General features: G+C 38.9%; 2 protein-coding genes across 4 annotated transcripts; one reads left to right on the forward strand and one right to left on the reverse strand.

Moving 5' to 3' along the window:
- The first annotated feature begins 2,542 nt into the window (after positions 1–2,542).
- Positions 2,543–8,422, forward strand: GNG5 (G protein subunit gamma 5). 2 transcript variants are annotated; one of them, XM_088128533.1, is made up of 3 exons: positions 2,543–2,751; positions 4,430–4,583; positions 7,870–8,422. In XM_088128533.1, the coding sequence occupies exons 1-2, from the start codon at positions 2,671–2,673 to the stop codon at positions 4,553–4,555; spliced, it is 207 nt and encodes a 68-aa protein (XP_087984659.1). In that variant the 5' UTR covers positions 2,543–2,670; the 3' UTR covers positions 4,556–4,583; positions 7,870–8,422. The 2 variants fall into 2 exon arrangements, with proteins under 2 accessions (XP_087984659.1, XP_087984658.1); XM_088128532.1 differs by having other exon boundaries at positions 2,550–2,751; positions 4,430–4,559; positions 7,870–8,123.
- A 744-nt stretch (positions 8,423–9,166) lies between these two features.
- RPF1 (ribosome production factor 1 homolog) lies at positions 9,167–14,964 on the reverse strand. Of its 2 annotated transcripts, XM_007421380.4 has the most exons (9): positions 14,710–14,963; positions 14,263–14,319; positions 13,331–13,411; positions 12,636–12,731; positions 11,813–11,966; positions 11,478–11,560; positions 11,219–11,400; positions 11,002–11,128; positions 9,174–9,932 (listed from the first exon to the last, which is right to left on the reverse strand). In XM_007421380.4, exons 1-9 carry the CDS (start codon positions 14,914–14,916, stop codon positions 9,891–9,893), a joined length of 1,029 nt encoding a protein of 342 aa, XP_007421442.1. In that variant the 5' UTR covers positions 14,917–14,963; the 3' UTR covers positions 9,174–9,890. The 2 variants fall into 2 exon arrangements, with proteins under 2 accessions (XP_007421441.1, XP_007421442.1); XM_007421379.3 differs by having other exon boundaries at positions 9,167–11,128; positions 14,710–14,964.
- Between the last annotated feature and the right edge of the window lie 5,503 nt (positions 14,965–20,467).

Raw genomic sequence — 20,467 nt, forward strand, 5'->3', positions numbered from 1 at the left:
GAAGAGGAGCCATTAAGTCCTTGGAAAAGATACTCAGATGTTGTGATGTGTCTATACCTACAAAGATCAGAATCATGCAAGCCATGGTATTCCCTGTGACACTCTATGGAAGCAAAAGTTGGACTTTGAAGAAGCAGTGGCGATCAGTGCACCATTAGAAGACCTGAAACACCAGGTTAGGAACAAATGGAACATGGAGGAAATCTATCTATGTGGTTGCTAAGAGTGAACACCAACCTTGTGAAACATAATCAAACACAATGTATATTACATCTGATACCAGAACTCTCAGTAAAAGTTAAGGAATACAAGTAGAAGAATGCAACCACATTCATGTCCAGTTTGTAGACCCCTCATAACTATCTGATTGGCCACTGCAGAGCCAACATGTTCAATTAAATCAGCTTTTAGTGTGATTCAGCATGGCATGGCTCTTCTTATGAAGTTGATGCAAATGACGTACAGGCTAGATTCGCTGTGCTAGCTATACCTTAACTACAATCTGTTGATTAAACCTCGATTACCTGGGTTTGCACAACACACCTAAGCTATTAACTATATTTTACTAGCTCCATGGCTACATTCATGCAATTCACAGTAAGCCAAAGCCAACTCTATTATGACTTAGCATGTTTTGTGAATTATGCCACAGATTTGTTTGAAAGCCTGAACCAAATGAAGCTCGCAATCTCTTGACATAATATACTTCTGGTCATGCACAAGTTTTTTTCATTTTAAAAATTCAAATTAGGGCAGCAGAAATCATGTTTTGTTAATACAATTGTTAGACATTTTTGTTACTGCCATTTCTGTCAGTTAAATCATTGTTGAGCCACTTGTTTTCCATCAGTAAATCCAGAGATGTACTGCTTGGTACCAGGATGAATGGTACCAGGAAGGACTTAATTCCAGCATGTGAGGCTATTATTAAAAATTTAGGTAACTGCCACCTAATCTTGAATGTATGAAAAAAGTGAAAAATCAAGGCTACATGTTAACTTTCACATAAATTTGCATAGGACTGTACTGGGTGGTGGGAATGAAATAAATCATAAGGTAATGTTAAGCGCCAGCATTCAATAATTCTTTTTCACTGAAATTGATAAAATTTCAGGGATTTTGCACTGAAACAACCCCTTCAGAGAATGGGAGAGTAATTATAAAAACAAAGAAGCGTGTTGACTGAACAGAGGGCAAGGTCGGGGGAGGAAAAAATGAAGCTTATTTCCTTAAGTTGTTCCTTATTGAGGTATCTGTAGCAGTCTTCCCCAAAACCTTGCGCAGTCTTCACCATGCAGGGAGGGGACGATTGTGGTTTGATAAAATCTGGTTTCGGCCCTTTCCCTAAGAGTTACAAAGGGCGGGAGGTTGTGTGACTCTTACTTATTAGCAGTTGCTTATTGCCTTTAAACTCCATTTCGGTGACTTCTGAGAAGAGGCCAGACCTCCTCTTTTAAAAGGCAGCTCCTCCTCCCAACTGCTCCCCCATCGGAGGCAGCGCGACGGCTTCTCACGCGCAGGAAGTTGGCTTGTATCTTCGCTTCACTCTCCTCCCACTCGAGAGCCGTTGAAAGCGCGGCAGACAGAAAATCAGAAATGGGGGGGGGGGACATTAAACGGGGAGGAGACGAGATATTCTGGTTCCATTTTACGGTGAAGCTCAGCTGTGCGTCCCCCTTGCGATGGAACAGACAAACACGGCAGGCCCATTGGAAATGAAAGAGTAGAGATTGTATAAAACAATTAGAGAAAGTGTTTGCAGAGGCAGCGGCCATACCATCTAGCCTTGCGTCTCCCCCGGCTAGAGACAGACGTCTATAGTTCTGAAAGTTGGGGAAGTTTACAACATGCTTGCAGTGTAGCCAAGAGCCGATATTGCTGATTATTGGCGACGACCCGAGGCTGGTTGGAATTTCCAGTCTCAAACCCCGAACCTTTGCACTGTATTTAGACGCGCTTTCCCAATCGCCCCAGGTCATTTGCCTATGCAAAATTAGTCTTATGCGACCTATTGGCACACAGATGTAACAGCCAGCTGGTTTTTTGCACAACGAAGTGAGGCTGGGGAGAGAAATCACGGACATGGAACACAGAACATTTAAACATATAGTGTTGCTTAAACGTTAATGAATCGCAGTCCTGCCGCTGACCCACCAGAACTTGCGCGCTCTTGAACATAACGAGAGCCGAGTCCATGCAATTTTCTCAGCAGTCACCTCGCCCAACTGTTGTGGCAATACGAAGTTTGCCTTCACGACTGATCAGCACAGCCATAGTTAAGCGACCCCCCAAATCACTAGCCAGGAAGCTGGAGTTCTGTTGCACGGCTGTCCCACTAGCAGTAAAGACGTGACTCCTCTCCTTCTCTGCAGCTACAGTGGAGTGGCTCGAGACCATACGCAAAGCCCCGCCTGCCCAGCTTCTAAAACTAGTTTTCTACGGGCAACTTCGACTTCCGCTTCAGGGGAGCGCGCGGCCGAGTTTGCACAGGGAGCCCGCCAGCGCGCGCTGCGCACGAGTCTCCCCTCGAGAGTCTATGGGCGGGGGAGTTTTCGAAGCGCCGGAAACTTGGCCGAAAGTTCCGAGAAGCCCCCGAGCCCCGCCCGTCATCAGCAGCCCGGCAGCGGCGCTTTTACGGGTCCGACGTTGCGCGGAGTGAGGGAGGGGGCCATGTCCGGCGCCTCCAACGTCGCCGCTATGAAGAAAGTGGTGCAACAGCTGCGGCTCGAGGCCAGCGTGAGCCGCGTGAAGGTGAGCGCCGGGGCGGAGGGCGGGCCGCCCGTTTGTCGGAGCGCCTGGGCCGCCATTACCGTGCCTCGGGGGGAGCGCTGCGTGGGCGTTCAGTTGCGGAGCCGCCTCAGAGGCTTTCTCCCTCGAGCCTGCGGAGGCGTGAGGAAGAATGCCCCAGGTTCCGTGCAGAGTTTCTTTCCTTTAAGTGTGTGTTTGTTTTTAAAATTTATATACGCCACACATCTCACTATACAAAGTGTGGCCCTAGGTCCCCTGGGGGTCCCCCGAGACCCTCTCGGTTCCGCGAAATCAAAATTATTTGCCAGCCTATGTTGAAAGATAATGCAATATCGAAATCCCATCAGACAATCGGGAGAAGCGGCAGCGAATGCGACAGTTCTAATTTTTAATACGGTGTATACTGATAAATGTAACTCATACCAACAAAAGCTCTTTTGGGGTCCTCCATAATTTTTAAAGGTGGGAAAGGATCCTGAGACAAAAAATTCTTACAAACACTGGCCTGTGTAATACCGTACAATTTAACTCAGGCTCAGCTGTCGTAACAGCGGTGGGAGGCCCCTCCCAGGCAAGCCAGACCTAGCCCGGCTGCCCTTGATTTTATCCATTGCCCTCCAGATGTGTTGAACCAAATCGTTTTCTCCCCGGGTGGAGGGAGGGCTCCATGTTGCCGGTCGGTTCCAGTTGGATTGTCCCATTCTCCACTTGGATCATGACTTATTGATTCTAATCCTTTTCCGGTTCGTTGCGGGATTTCCCCTTTTAAGTCTTGAGAGGGCAGTTTGGGATCGTTATGAAAGGAAGGGCGCAGTTTGTCATCTTCTTGATCTAGAGCTTTTTGTTCTTCAGAGAAAAATAAAGAGAATAAACGCCATTTGGCAAACCAACTTGGGACTCCACCCTTGTTGCAACATGGGGAGTGAGTTATTGGCCAAGGAAAACTGAGGAAGGAAGAATTCTTTGCTGGCTTTGTTTTGTTTTTCAACCTAATTTTACCACATTTGCTTTCTTCATTAATCAGGAGCAATTGATTATAATAAAATAATGCTGCTTGCTAATGCACATTTCTTAAGCACTTGGGACCCTTCAAATGATTTTTACAAGAATTCTGAAGAGCAAAACACAGTAGACAATAGCTGGACACTGAGTTTTAATATTGAAGATTGGCTTGTTGAGCAGTTAGTGAACTTTTAATATATTTTGGCAAACTGTCCATATTTTCATTTCCTGTTCTATCAAGGGCAATATGCTTTTGAACAAATATTGCACTGTCTGATCATTGCTTCTCTTTAGAGAGATTTGGGATATTCAGGAAATCATGTATAACACCAGCAACTGTGAAAGACTTGATTTAAGAACTCTCAGGCTGAATCTGGGAGTTATATCAGCTGGCAGGAACTTTTGATAAGATCTTGGAGAGTTCTTGTCATTGACAGTAAACATAGTGAGTCTGGCTGTGAAGAGTTTTGTATTTGAGGAGAGGGTATGTGTTTGACAATCCCAAAGTTTTGTGTAATGTTGATGGGACAATTGGACAGTAGTTAATCTCATACTGTATAATCATCAGGGGGGAAAAACCTTCCTTTTTCATTTCTGACCAGTTTAAATTTTTACTATTAATCAAATAATTTAATATTATACTTTATTAATATCTGTAAATATGAATTTCTGTTCATAGGTTTCACAAGCTGCAGCTGATCTAAAGCAGTTTTGCCTTCAAAATGCACATCATGATCCTTTATTAACAGGAGTTTCATCGAGTACAAATCCATTCAGACCACAGAAAGTCTGTTCTTTTCTCTGATTTGGTGAGCCACTGGAATCCTTCACTTGTAAGACTTTTAAAGTTAACCATGACTTGAGTTTCCCTAAAGCAGGGTGGAAGCAGAAAATAAACATGAAATAAGAGGCTTAACATTTTTTAAAAATAATCTTCCCCAATCTGCTCCTTTGAAAACCCTACCCTGATTTATATATCTCCTAAAAGGCATTAAGTGTCGGTCCCCCCAGGCATCCAAAGGTTGCCACCCTTGTCCTCAAGTATAGTGGTTCATGATGTATCCTTCAAAATATGTTAATGTTTTTCCGTAAGCTGATTTTATACAGGTTTTCTGGGAAGTAAGTCCCTCTTTATTTGGCACTTACTTCCTGGTAAGTATCAGATTGCACCTTAAGTTTTTACTTACATTTCTAGTGTAACAAAAGTAACTTTTTTATTGAAAGATATATGACAAATATTTAACCATTAATTTATTACAATTTTGAATTCTGAACTATAATTCTTCACAATAAAGTTTATTTTTATCGAAAGAGGTAAAGAATCCTGAATGTTTAGCTTGACTTGCAATGACTACATGCCAAATGCATGCAATTTTCGTTGTAATAAATGGATGGTCATTGCATTTGGCATGGAAGTTTTTTTCCCAGACTAGTCTAAAGCCCTGGAATTTCCTGATGGTTTCCCATTCAGGTGGTAACCAGATCCAACTCTACTTAACTCTTTCAGGATCTATCAGGCTTGGCTAGGTGCCATTACCTGATCTCTTTATGGAAATAACATAAGATACAGGTAGTCCTATGACCATTTGTTTAGCAACTGTTCAGAGTTATGACAGCACTGAACGAATGATAGTTTTGACCGGTCCTCAGAGTTCCAGCTGTCTCAGCACCCCTGCGGTCGCATGATCGCGATTTGGCTGTTTGGCAACCAGTTCATGGTTATGACTAGTTGCAGCACCTGGCGATCACATGGTCACCATTTGCAACCTTCCCTGCCAGCTTCCCCAGAAAGTCAATGGGAAGCCGGCAGGAAAGGTTGCAAGTCACTGGGTGGGGTAAGTCTCCCCCACCTGTGAACCCCCCAGCCCCTCTGCACTTGTGCCAACCATTCATGCACCCTCCCTGACCCGTGCCTCTTGTGCACTTCCTCACACCCTCCTCGACCACCGTGCCTCTCCCGCACACCCCCTTCCCGACCCACACCCCTGCCCTGACCTGTGCCTCTCACACACATCCATGCACACCCTCCCCAACCCATGCTGTGCCTCTCACATACCCCCTCACAGCCTCCCCAACCCTCTCATGCATCTCTTTGCACCCCTTCACTCCCTCCCCTTCCTGGTAACAGCCAGTTAACCTGCCTGCTGGCCTGGGAGTTACAGCTTCCTGCCAGCTTCCCCACTGACTTTAGTTGTGGGAAGCCAACAGGAAGTTGCCTTGCCTAACAATCGTGGGATTTGGTTAACTACGGAAACTGGGACTGCAGGGATTGTTGTCACCAAGCAGTGTGGTTATCCTTTATGACCACATTGCTTAGCAATGGAAATTCTGGTCCTAGTTGGCGTTGTAAATCGAGGACTACCTGTAATTTGAACCCTGATAGTGGTTTTTATACAAGGTGCTGAATCTTGTACAATTCCATGATTCATTTATTTTCTTTTATAGTACTTTTATGCTATCCATTAACAGTTCTCTGGATGGTATTTTGTCACTGTTACTGATCTCCACTTCTAAATAAGTTCCCTGGTAGACCAGGCAAATCCTGTGTTTATTTTTTTTTCTCACAATGATGGTGTCACCTTCAAAGCTGCCAAATTTTCTTTCAGACTTTGTATTATTGGGAAACAGATAGTGAAACATGACAATTCTACAAATCTGCCTAGAAGCAACTGATGTTATTCAGCAATTTTAAAATTGCATGTTGTTTTATATTAAGGTTATTGTATACATTATATATAATATTTATAAAATGGAGTAATTTTATATTATTCCATTTTATAACTGAAAGCTTTTCTGTTATACCCTTGCAAAATAGTTTTTGTGAGTTAATGATTTCGTTTTCGGTAATTAACTTTTTAGCTCTCTTGTATTTCATTGCTACATTTTTCTTTCCTAATTCAATCAGAATTTTTAATATATTTCCATGTAAACCCTATTACGAAACTGTGTTATTCTGGTCAGTGACCAGCATAGAGATGTTCTGTTCTGGATGGTATGCAGTCAATTCAAACATACAAAATCTACTTAGAGAATAGCCTAACATGGCAAATACAAAAAAGCCAAAAATAATGGCTGAATAGCAAAATTGTAACACACCAACAACTTCTAGAGTGCCTGGAAATATAAATTTTAAAAAAGTATTCACTTATTGTCAGAAAGGACAATAATGGGGGTGGCACAATCTCACCTCTCTGGGTTTTTTAATAAGCCTTTGCTGAATATTCTCATAGCTGTAGAACTGCATATGAAGGCATTCTGTTAATGCCTCTTTATAGGATTTTGTAACACAGCAGATTCTCCATATAACTTTAAAAATTATGTAGTCACTACAGAAGACATAACTGCAAAATATGCCTAGCCTGACTAAAGTATTTAACTAGCATTGGATAACACAACAAACTAAGCAGTTCTGGTTTGCTGAGGAGAAACCATCTTAGCTAGTAATGTGGCCATCTTTACAATACTGTCTTTGCCTTTCTAATTTTTTCCTTGTTGAAGTAAAAAGGAGTATTTCTATGGCGCAGACAAAGTGTGGGACAACTCATTTTCTGTCCCCGTCTCTCAAGCACACATGCACAATTATGGGAAACAAATGTGAGAAAAGGGTAGGGGAGTTAGGAGCCCCATTTTGTGCTGTTTGTGTCCTATCTCTTGGTTTGGAAGCCAGTAAAGGTGGGTGATAAAGTTTAACCACAAGGTCATTTTCACTTATGTTAAATGTGAACATGGCTAGAAACTGATTTCTTTGGTGTACAGGTAGTCCCCAGTTTAAGAATGAGATCTGTTCCCAAGGTCTGTCCTTAAATCGAATTTGTATGTAAGCTGAACAGTATTGTATAATACTCTATAAGTAGTATTGTGTAATTAACTCGAACAATTGTGCATTTAACTTGAATTTTGCTACAGTAGGCTCTGTTCTTAACTATGGGTCATCTTTAAACCGGGTGTTTTTAACCCAGAAACTACTTGTATTTTGATTTGTTGTAGTGTATTGCAAACTGCTACTAAAATCTTGTCATCAGTTTAAATGTTCTCTAAACATTTGTCAGTAAGTAACGTACAACTTAGATATTATGCTTAGATTTGTTCAGTGACTATGCATTCTTCTGTCTCTTGCAGATTTAACAACTTTTCATAGCTGGTTATATTGAATATGGAAATGAAGCAAGGTGGCTTGGAACCTGTACAGAAACTTTGTATTAATGTGCCAACTTTTGAGCTTGTAAGATTGCTATTGTTTCAAAACCCCTTAAAATCTACCTCTCTAAACAAGCTGTATGCTAGTTGCTATAACTCTGTATCATGAGGGAATCAATTTTATATTCAAGCAATAAAGAGTTGACTTAAATGATTTTTAAAGTTAGCATAAAGTATTTCAACTTGTTCTAATACTTTCAATTGTATCCAAAGCTTCACTATTTTTCTAAATACTGTAAAAGTCAGCACATTTTGTAAAAATATTCCTGCTTTTCTAAAACAAAATAGCATCTTTGTCTAAATGAATTAATGGTTTACAATCAGTATAGTACTCTTCATTGTTTCTGCTCTAGTTGTCATATAGTCGTAACTAATTTGGAGTTAACTGTGTTTGCCTCTAGAAGCATTCTAAATTATGAATATCCTTCCATAAGACTACAAATAAATAAATAAATAAATGCCTTGTTATACACTATTTACAAACCTAATAAATTCCATTTTATGTTTTAAAAATCTTTTGTATCAAGCTGGATTGGCATAAATTAGCAAAGAGCCAAAAGATTGAAATTGACGATTAAATACTAACAGAGCAAGAATATTATGTAGATCTCTTAAAATAGTTTTGAAACAAACCCTGTGTAATCTTAAATGCCTAATTACATAGTTTTTTTCTTATTTCCAGATCCATAATTTATCATGCCTGGCAGGTCAAAGCAAGATTTGATTGGTACCTGAGTTAACTGTACCAGTTTATATTATGTGCAGAGGAGATACTGTTAAGTGGAGTGTAAACACTCATTTGTAACTATTAGAATTACATAGAAAAACTTTCTTAACTTTCTGAATTCCATGGAGAACATTTATTTAATTTTCTGATCTGAACAGGCTGACTTTTAAGCTATAGTTCAGTTTTATATCTCAGCTCCTTTCCTTTGTATATCTGGGAGATATTTAGTTAAAAATAGGGAGCACAGAGTTTACCATTATGTCCAAACTGGGAAGTGCTTTGTACTACCTATAATTTATATAATATATAAATATGCAATACATATATTAGTGCTAATGTAAGTGCAGTTAGTTGGAAAGAGAATAAAATGCTTGTGAACTTACGTTCCTATCTGAGAGCTAAAGGGAGTATATACGTACAAAGGTAATACAAATTTTAATCTGTAGATTAGAATTACAGATAAACAGAGTAATATTGGTCAGATTATATTCAAGAGAACTTTGGTTTTGTCTCAATCCTTAAGGAAGCCCTGTGATTATAGATGACAGAACTTCCATTATCTCAGGTTTCATTAAGATGGACAGAGAAAATGGGGTATTGTGCTAATTCCTTTTCCCATTTTTAAAAAATAAAACACAGATTCATTTCCCCATTTATTCTTTGCATAGACATTTGGCCCAATATTTCAGTTCCTCATCTAGTTTTAAAGTAACTTAAGTTTAATTTAGCTTACTGAAAGTCCAATATAATCAAAGATTGTCTAGCCATTTTCTAGATCTGGAACTGTATTTTATTTTTCTGCATTAATAATTTACCCCTGAACACTCACCAATACGTGGTAATAGCAATCCTTTGACATGTAAAATGTTTATTTTTGATAAATAACATATCCAACATAAACCTTAAGACGCATAACTAGATATACTCTAATTCAGAAGTAGCTGTGAAACAGTTGTAAATTACAAAACATTATTTCTGAGAAGGGTCCATGACTTCTTAACAAAAGAAGATAGCAGCTGATGTTGTCTCTTTCCTCTAACTTGAAGTCTTCTATTATTTATAAACAGTAACTCAGAGTTTTCAGCACTAAAGAGAACAGTTTGACAGAAATGGCCATTTGGGGGGTTTCCATGTAGAACCTGAATATCTTTAAGGGTATTCCAGACTCTCTTGTTAGCATGTCAAAATAACTGAAATGGCATCTCTGTGTTTGTTCTTATAAGTGAAATTTTCTTCGGCTTGTGTCCATTTCACGGCGCTGAAAGACAGCAATATTTATTAGAGTTTGCTACAACAAATATAAATATTTGTAAATTCCTATAATAGAATTCAGACTCTGGGGCAATAAGGAAGCTAACACCAATTTACAAGTCAGCCTAGGTTTAGTCTGGACCTTAATTCTTAAAGAATGTCCAGTAATAAAGATTTACTGGACAAGATCTTAAGCACATAGGAAGCCATCAGACTTCTGTTCACCCCTTCATCTGGGGACATTCACTGCCTTCTGACAACCTTCGAGCCTGGAACTCAAATAGAAATATTTTCAATATAATAATGTAAATGCAAAGACTTCATTTATATCCCTCCTCCACACCAGCTTATGCATATTTACACAGAATTCACATTTGACTTGCTTTAATAACCTGTTTTATTTTTCCAGATGTTTTTAAATAAGTCTTAAAATGCATTGATCTGAGAATACTGCTTTGAACACAGTATTGCTCTAAATAGATGAGGCCCTCTTGACTATGCTAAAAGCCATCTAATAATTTATAGCACTCTGACTCTGTTCCCCTTCAATTATATTTTGAATGTTTTTCTTTTGATAGCTGACTGCCATGAGATATCACAAAAATACCTTTGAAAGCTAGTGTCTCTAATACAGGTTGGGCATCTGCCAAAAATATATGTTAGAAATTGTTCTTACTATTCTTTAGAATGTGATTGCTGTAATCTAGGCTTAACATTTTTAAGAGTGGCCTTTTTATTAATGAAATCTATATGGGAATGTTGACGGGTCAAGTGTTTAAATAATATCTCAATTATAATCATAGGTAGTGAGAACATGAGAATAATCCTGCTGGATCAGACCTAAGGCCACCTAGTCAATGTTCCATTTCACAGAGTGGCCCACCAGATACAACTATGTAACATGCAAATAGGAAATCAAGGCAGCCCCCTCGTCGTTGCTCCCATGCACCTAGTGTATAAAGGTAAACTTGCCCCTACATATTACATGACAGTTTGTAAGGAATTCCTTAACTGCAAAATTCAGTCAGATATCAGCAATATATGAGACTCTGCAGTGCTTTGTTGAGGGATAATACCTTGTGAATCCATTCGTATTCTCCAAACTTGGAGTCAAAAGTTCCCTTTTGAAGAGACCTTAATTTTAGGGTAAAACGTGGGCCTAGTTCTTGAATGGCGACTTTTTTCTCATTTTTGAAGATGTATCTGTTAAAGGCAACATGCAGCATTAACAAAGGAGTTATACAAAAATCACTTATAATTGCTTATAGTATAAATGTTCAAATACTTGCTTACCTATGAAATCTGAAAAAGATATAATCACGCTGATTGTGAAATGTAGCTACTTGTCTGCCAACAAACTGAGGATCATGAGGAAAGAGAGAAGCCAACATGCGACCAATGGAATGCCCCAATCGTGTCGTAAAGTTATTCAGGATTATTTCAGGCTGATGTTCTGTGGGATTTTTCCCTTTTCGCTAAAATTAATGATGAAAACTTTGTATTAAATGTTAATGTTAACAAGCAGAGAAACTGACTGCTGGAATAAACTCACCTTTATTTCTTTACGTAGACGAACACTGCTCATCCTAAAATGAGCAGTTGGGCCTTCAGGCAAATGACTTAATACAAGCCCATCTATTTCAAGTGTGTTAAGATAAAATTAAAGGTGTGATTAAAGCTAATACAATTTATGCAGAAAACTTTTTTTCCCAGAAAATCAAATAAAACAAATTTTTGTACTTTGTATTTCATGTGCAGCTTTAGTTTTTACTAAACATGCTGTACAGAAACAACTATTAAATCCTTTCTCTCGTAATCCAATAGTAAATTTGCTGCTCTATAAAGATGTTGATACAAAAGGCACTACATAGTTTTCATGAAGGATACTTGGTATTTTACGATCTTCATTGATAACAATCAGATCTGTGAAATCCCTTGAGATACATTGTGGAATAATTTTTTTTAAAGCCAGTCCTCTTCGATAGTAAACATGTGAATTTGGAATGCATGTTGATAACTGTTCACAGAATCTCACAGTTCTCTGCCAAAAAGAAAAAAAAATGCAAAAGGTTTAGGTATAATTTTTATTTCCACATATAAAAAAATCCAAGATTAATGAAAGATGGCCATCTTTCTTTACTCCTGTGAGGAAACTGGGTATATACTTTAGACAGTCTCTTTCTTTATATAAGGAAAGGATACAACTATTTTCTGGATTATGTTTAATGACCCAGAAAAATTTGCAGGAAAGAAATACACTGTATCTGCAGTTCATGAAAAAATTAGTGTGACATGCTGGCAGATGAGACAAATACATCCAATTTTGGAAGTAAAAACTGATAAGACATTACCTTCTCTCCCACTGATGAATTTATGCATTCTGATTTTTTAAATACAAGTTTACCAATAAATATGCATTTTGACTCATTAAATGCAGTATTTTTAATGTGTATGTCTGTATCTACACATACACACACAAACATTCAATTTTGGCTATAGTACAGTACCCATAAAATTTAAGGCAACAGTGACTGGTTGCTATAAAATTATTAAATGGTTATGTTTAATGCATTTCTCTATCTCTCTCACATACACACACACACACCGGTTTACCAAACAGTGTATTATAGCTAATACATTCCGCAATATATATAGTTAATATATTCCTCAATCAAAGCAAAATATTATCAGTTTTAAAAAGTTAATTTACCCCACGAGGTCTGTCAGATGTTGTGATAAGAATTTTGGGAACAGTTTGCCTATTGAAGTAAGGAGCAAATTCATCTGTAGCTTCATCCAAAGTAACCTGGGAATATATAATGATGCCTATTGTATGAAATTGCAATGATATAATTAATTTATAGGAATAAGAACCTTCCATCTAAAAGAAATAAAAACCAGCAGCTCTGTTCTTGTCATTTATAATTTACCTGTTGCAATAAAAATTATCTAAACAGAACTCTTAGAGACAATCTTAAATACTATCTTGCATCAAGCCCTTAAATATAAGATTATAAAAATAGTACAGTAGGCGCCTTTAGGCTTCTGCTTAGATACATTTTAAAAATTGGAATGTAAGAGTTTCCTCTTACTAAGCCATTTGTCTAGGCCAACATAATCTACTTTGTCAGCAAGTTTCTAATCTTTCACATCTAATTTTAATTACATACGCCAGATTTTAAATGTGGCTGATCTGCGAGAAAGTATTTTCAGGCAAAAACTTAGTTTTAGAAAGAAAATTCTGAAAAACTGAATGGTGAAGAAATGGATTGCATGAATTTCAGATAAGTATCCTGCCAACTGTTACTATATATTACAGAAAAGAGAAGATGTGTGCCCAAATTCATTGGCCTAATTATTTATCTGGCATTTGTTTCCTTTAAAATGCTTAAAGAAAACTACTACCTCTTCATCATTTGGATCAACTGTGGTTTCATCATACACACGCTGGTTTTCAATGGTCTTTGGTTCTGGTTTTGGTGGTGCCTATAAAATATAAGTTCAAATCTGAAATGGATAGACAACTTCATACGCAACTACTGCTCCATTTAAAATATTTAAAAATATTAATGTAGTTTAGCATTAGCATCAAAAACACTAGAAAAAGGGTAGGCAATTTAAACAGCAAGAACATAGCAAATTGATCTGTGAGTTGCAGAACAAAATAAATGGAGGACAGCAGATTACCCATCTAGTAGCCAAAGTTTCAAACAGAGTGGTAGTGCAGTGCAAGCTAACTTCTTGAAAAGGGCAAATTCCTTGCTAGGGATCATTAAGAAAGGAACTGAAAATAAAACTATCACTACTGTTAAAGCCTTTAAAGAAATCAATGTTGCAACCATAATTAATATTACATTTCTAATCACTGGACATCAAAAAGAATACTGTACACCAGAAAATGCTGCAAAAAGTTACAAAATGATTCAGGTCTTATAACAAAAAGAAATAATTGAGCAACATGCATGTTTTAAAGAAAGTGGATTAGAAAAAGGTTTTCTTCCTCTTTTACACTACTTGAGCACAAGGCCATCTAAAGAAATTGAAAATAGGACTGAGTTCAAAACAAAACAAAGTCATTCTTGACAGAGCACAAACATAAAATGTCAAATTTATGATTACAGGATGCAGAGGCAATGATGGAGGATAAGGCTATCATTGACTACCAATCATGATAGCTATACATTACATCCAGTAATAGATGGATGCCTTTTAATACCAATTTGCAGACAACATGAATGAAATTGTGTTCTGCTTGTGGGCCACTAACTGAATAAAGCGCTATGGCAAATTATAATTGATCTGATTAAGCATCTTTCTGTCACTAACTTCCTTTTTACCTTATCTCCAAGAGCTTCCCGCTCCTTCTTCCTCTTTTTCTTAAGAGCTAATTTTTCCTGTAGGAGGAAGATGAACAAAAGAAAATAAAATGAGATGGGGTATAAAAAAATATATGGGGTATAAAAAAATAATATAGTCATATGACACATTAAAAGAGCCACCACACTGAATTACAACTACAGATCATACAAAAGAGAACCCACCATGCATTGCTCTAAATTCCCCTGGTTATATTGTTTCTTCTCGTGGCTCTGAGGACAATTTACTTCTCAATCTTTGGAAACCCCACCGAGCTCCTTAAGGGCTCCACTTCTCTTATTTTATTCACTTCTGTCCTCCCTTCCCAATTAACTTTACAACTGCCAGCAACCCTCCCTCTTACTGCTCTGCATGCTCGTGCTTCAACGCAAAACTGATTCAAAGCTCCGCGACCCCTTCCTTCGCACCTTCTTCTGTTGCTGCTTCCAGCGCAGGAACATGAAGTGGCGCCGCTGCTTGTTCTTAATTTCGGAAACACTAAAAGACGGCGGGAACACGGCCTGGCTGGGTTCAGCGGGGTTTCCATGAGCCTTCTCACCACGAACAACCTCACTCGTTTCCTCGCCATCGGGTCGCCCCTGAGACTGTCTCCCTCCCTCAGAACCCCCAGCCATGCCGTCTCTTCAGTGAGTGACCTTTCACCTCTTCGTTCTCTTCCGGGTTATCCAGCGTTCCGTCGCTTGCCTACTGCGCCTGTGCAAGTTTTCCCGTACGGTACTCTCCAATTTAGGAGCGACGCTGTGTTTGCGTGTGAAAGCGTGCTACGGATCAAGTTTATTTAAGACTAAATGAAAGGCTCCTAGCATAAAATATCTCGATATTGACTTGTATGCTTGCCTCTTTTTAAATTACAGCAACCATTTTTTTTTTACAATCTTTAAAGCAACTTGCAAATAACCATAGTAAGAGAGGCAGAGGCGCGAGATAATACGCGCGCATGCTCACAACGCCTTCATCTTTGCCGAAAGTTGACGGGCAGGATTGGAAGATAATTTGCGCATGTGCGAAATAGTGAAGCGAAGAAACGAGACCAAAAGCGAATTTAGGTTGATCCGTACTTGTGAAATTCTGTTGTGTGCGAAATGCGTCCTGACATTCATTGGGAATGGCACTGCTTTGGGAATGATTTTAAAGTTGATTGATTGTGTGCCATTAAGTCATTGTTGATTCTTAGTGACCACATAGATTTCCTCCGTCTTCCATCTGTCCCTAACCTGGTCTTTCTGCCTGCCAGTGGTGCACCCGTGGCCATTGTAACAGTCCATCCAGCTTGCTGCTGGTCATCCTCTTTTTTCCTCTTTCCCAGCATTAAAACCTCCAGAGAGCTGGGTCTTTTTGTAGTGTGTCCGAAGTAGGATCATTTGAGACTGGTCATTTGTGCCTCAAGTGAGCACTCTGGTTTGATTTGTTCGATGATCCATCAGTTTGTTTTCTTGGCTGTCCACCGTATTCTCAGGAGTCTTGCCCGGATTCATCTGGTGTGCTAGTTGTACCCTTTCCTAGATTGGGGGCCCTTCAGACAGTCACTCATGCCCTGGTCAGCTCATGGCTTGACTAGTGCAATGCAGTCTACATGGGGCTGCCCTTGAAGACTACCTGGAAGCTTCAGCTGGTCCAGAATGCAGCTGCGCAGGCAGGCAGTAATGGGCATTTCTCGGTATGCTCATATAACACCCCTGCATCATGAGCTGCACTAGTTGCAGGTTTGTTTCTGGGTGCAATTCACAGTGCTGGTCACTATCTATGAAGCCCTACATGGCATAGGTCCTGAGGGACAGCCTGTCTCCCATAGTATCTGCCCGGCAAATTCAACCAACACTGGGAATAGCTCTGCCTATTGAATTTATCTAATGCCTTTGGGTGTGGATTTTGTTCATTTGCTAAGAGATTTTCAAAAGTCACAGATCTGTGGAGTCCTTGGGGTTCTCTGAGCTTGGACTCCACAGTTCAACCCTGAGCTATACATACAGTCAGGTCCAGAAATATTGGGACATCGACACAATTCTAACATCTTTGACTCTATACACCACCACAATGGATTTGGAATGAAACAAACACAATGTGCTTTAACTGCAGACTGTCAGCTTTAATTTGAGGGTATGTACATCCAACTCAGGTGAACGGTGTAGGAATTACAACAGTTTGCATATGTGCCTCCCACTTGGTAAGGGACCAAAAGTAATGGGACAATTGGCTTCTCAGCTGTTCCATGGCCAGGCGTGTGATATTCCCTCAGTACCCCAATTACAATGTGCAGATAAAAGGCCCAGAGTTCAGTTCAAGTGTGCTATTTGCATTTGGAATGTGTTGCTGTCAACTCTCAAGATGAGATCCAAAGAGCTGTCACTATCAGTGAAGCAAGCCATCATTAGGCTGAAGAAACAAAACAAACCCATCAGAGAGATAGCAAGAACATTAGGCGTGGCCAAAACAACTGTTTGGAACATTCTCAAAAAGAAGGAACACACTGGTGAGCTCAGCAACACCAAAAGACCCGGGAGACAACGGAAAACAACTGTGGTGGATGACCGAAGAATCCTTTCCCTGGTGAAGAAAACACCCTTCACAACAGTTGGCCAGATCAAGAACACTCTCCAGGAGGTAGGTGAATGTGTGTCAAAGTCAACAATCAAAAGAAGACTTCACCAGAGTGAATACAGACGGTTCACCACAAGATGTAAACCATTGGTGAACCTCAAAAACAGGAAGGCCAGATTAGAGTTTGCCAAACGACATCTAAAAAAGCCTTCACAGTTCTGGAACAACATCCTATGGACAGATGAGACCAAGATCAACTTGTACCAGAGTGATGGGAAGAGAAGAGTATGGAGAAGGAAAGGAACTGCTCATGATCCTAAGCATACCACCTCATCAGTGAAGCGTGGTGGTAGTGTCATGGCGTGCGCATGTATGGCTGCCAATGGAACTGGTTCTCTTGTATTTATTGATGATGTGACTGCTGACAAAAGCAGCAGGATGAATTCTGCAGTGTTTCGGGCAATATTATCTGCTCACATTCAGCCAAATGCTGCAGAACTCATTGGACGGCGCTTCACAGTACAGATGGACAATGACCCAAAGCATACTGCAAAAGCAACCAAAGAGTTTTTGAAGGGACAGAAGTGGAATGTTATGCAATGGCCAAGTCAATCACCTGACCTGAATCCCATTGAGCATGCATTTCATTTGCTGAAGACAAAACTGAAGGGAAAATGCCCCAAGAACAAGCAGGAACTGAAGACAGTTGCAGTAGAGGCCTGGCAGAGCATCACCAGGGATGAAACCCAGCGTCTGGTGATGTCTATGCGTTCCAGACTTCAGGCTGTGATTGACTGCAACGGATTTGCAACCAAGTATTAAAAAGGGAAAGTTTGATGTATGATTATTATTCTGTCCCATTACTTTTGGTCCCTTAACAAGTGGGAGGCACATATGCAAACCGTTGTAATTCCTACACCGTTCACCTGAGTTGGATGTACATACCCTCAAATTAAAGCTGACAGTCTGCAGTTAAAGCACATTGTGTTTGTTTCATTCCAAATCCATTGTGGTGGTGTATAGAGCCAAAGATGTTAGAATTGTGTCGATGTCCCAATATTTCTGGACCTGACTGTATTCGCCTCTATTAGTCACAGATCTTTCATAAATGAGATGTGGAAAAGCTGTATGTGGGAAGAAACAAAGCAAAGACATTAAGTCATTCTTGGTATAAAATTGATAAATAAGACACCCCCAAAAGTCACTATACTGACATAAATGTGTCTTTATTTGTATACTGCCCAGAGTCGCTTTGTGTGAGATGGGCTATATAAATGTGATATATAAATAAATAAATAATGAATTTTCTGAATGCTACATAGATCTAGTGAACCCACATTTTCAGTGCTTTTATTTGGTCATGTGAATTTGCCATATGTTAAAGGCCACATAAGGCACATTTTAGAACACCAATTCTCAAGAAGATAATCACAGCCAATATTTAGCCAAAAAGATTGTTTTCATCTTATGAATATTATAATTAATATTAATTATTAAATTTATTATAGCCTCTCAAATACTCATCAAAGTATTTGTTTCTTATTTCTAGAGTAGGCTGTAACCCTCTGGACAAAATCTGTGTCACATCTCTCACAGTGTACAGGGTCTAGCACCCTATTGGTGCAATGCAGATTTTTTAACAACAACTATTTCTATAGTGCCATTTGATTGGAAGAACATCTCATTCTATTTTTTATTTGCTCCCCATAAACCATATTAAAAAGTGACTACCTTTACAGGAAGTGGAGCTGATGAGTAATGAGTAATGATTTGATCAGAGGAAATGGAGCCGGTTCTTGTTAAGGTGAAATTGGGGACCCGAGTTATTGCATAAAAGATTGCTCTCATTTTAGAAATACATTTGACAACACAACACATGTTGAAATATCAGAATCTCATCCTATCACCTCAAGATAGTGTTCTATATCTCTCCTAAAATAATTCCTGAACAAGTGTATGTGATTTGCTGAATTGTACTCCACTGTAGCAGGATTGAATAGAGTTTAATAGAAGTGATGTTCCTCTGTTCAAAAATCCACATGTATGCAAGATATCTACTATAGCACTTTTGTTGGGGAGAGAGGAAATGGTGTATTTTTCTGCATATTGTTACATAAAACAAGAACACATTGGGGAAGCTTCATATGCATAAGTTGCAAATAAATACAGATGAAAATTTTCATGGATCTTCAAATGCCCTTTTTTCCCCCACCCCCAAAAGATGATCCAGAATATTGTCCTGCTTATGCATATATACACAAATGCATGCATATTCACACAAATATTTGTGTGTTTATGCTCAAAGGAGCGAATGCCCTGATTTAAAAACTCAGTGATAAAAAAATATAATTATCAGAACAAAACACAAACCTTTCAGTGAAGTATAGAGCCTGTCATTACATTTCTGTGTGCAGAAATTTAAGTTCATTGATCTAAGGTATACTCACTTGTGATTTATTAGATTTAGCTTACCGTGCATATGGGGCTTTAATAAAAATCTTTCTCCAGCTGGAATCCAATTCCCAGCATTTAATTAAGGATATAAATTATGTAAAAACGTGTACTACAATATTTAAGCATAGAGTGAAATAGGACATCAATCAAAAAGCATTTAACTTTCTTTTTCAAAATCTTGCTAATACAGTAAACCACCTACCAGTTTGTCAGAGAAAAGGTTTTTCTTAATGGAATAGCTCCTCAATGGGAATGGTGGCTTCTCATTTTCAAAGTAGGAGGATATAATAGATTTGGAAGTTTTATCGCTTGAAAGCTATACCTTATGCTAATATTGATGATTGTAGGTGAAAGGCTAGTTTTAAGCAGTGAATATTTGAATTAAATTCAATAGCTCTGCCATGAGAAAGTACTCCCACAGCCAGGAATTGCCTAACGCTTTGTCTCTCGGAGTCAGCATTTTCTCACCAGAACAGCCTGTCTGCATATACGGAAAATCAGTTCAGTCCTGGCATTCTATCAGCTGACTGGCTTGCCAGATGAAGGCTCTTAAACCTTCTTGGGAACCAATGTATCTTAAGAAAAGCATCAGAATTAGAGGCAATAAATGAAACATACTGTTGTGCTGCTTCATTTTGTTTTGCAAAATTAAGCATGCTTCTGAAGCACTCTTTATCTGAACAGAAGCTTAGCCCCAAAACCTATAAATGTAAGTTTGTAGGTAAATGTAAACCAGAAATATGTCAGGTAGGAATGAAAGATAATCTGAGAGCATCTACAGAACGACTTACGCATCTGAACTGAAATCCGTAACCAGCTTCTTTAAGCATTTGGCTAATGTGATTCTAAAACCTTTTTAAGACCCCCAAACTATATTTCTCCATCACTTTGTGGAAGTTTCCTTTTTTTTTTTTTTTAAGGTCTAAAGTGTGTTTAGATAGGGAGCAAAGGAGATCTCTATGCTTATATTACTCTTATATGAAGGGATCCTGAGAAATATACTTCAGTGAGGGAATGGACAAAGATTTCTAAAAAAAGTTCTCAGTATCCATGCCAAGCTACAGTTTCTTCCCAAACATCTTTGGGATGTGCCAGGGTTCGAATATCAGTAGGATTCTAGAGTGTAGAAACACACAGGGAACATTATTCTGGGGTTTGTTATTTTGATAGGTC

Source organism: Python bivittatus, unplaced genomic scaffold, assembly GCF_059951505.1.
Source record: "Python bivittatus isolate LINGU-HERP-01145 unplaced genomic scaffold, Pbiv_v1 ctg000700_np1212, whole genome shotgun sequence".
In the NCBI taxonomy this organism is placed as follows: domain Eukaryota; kingdom Metazoa; phylum Chordata; class Lepidosauria; order Squamata; family Pythonidae; genus Python; species Python bivittatus.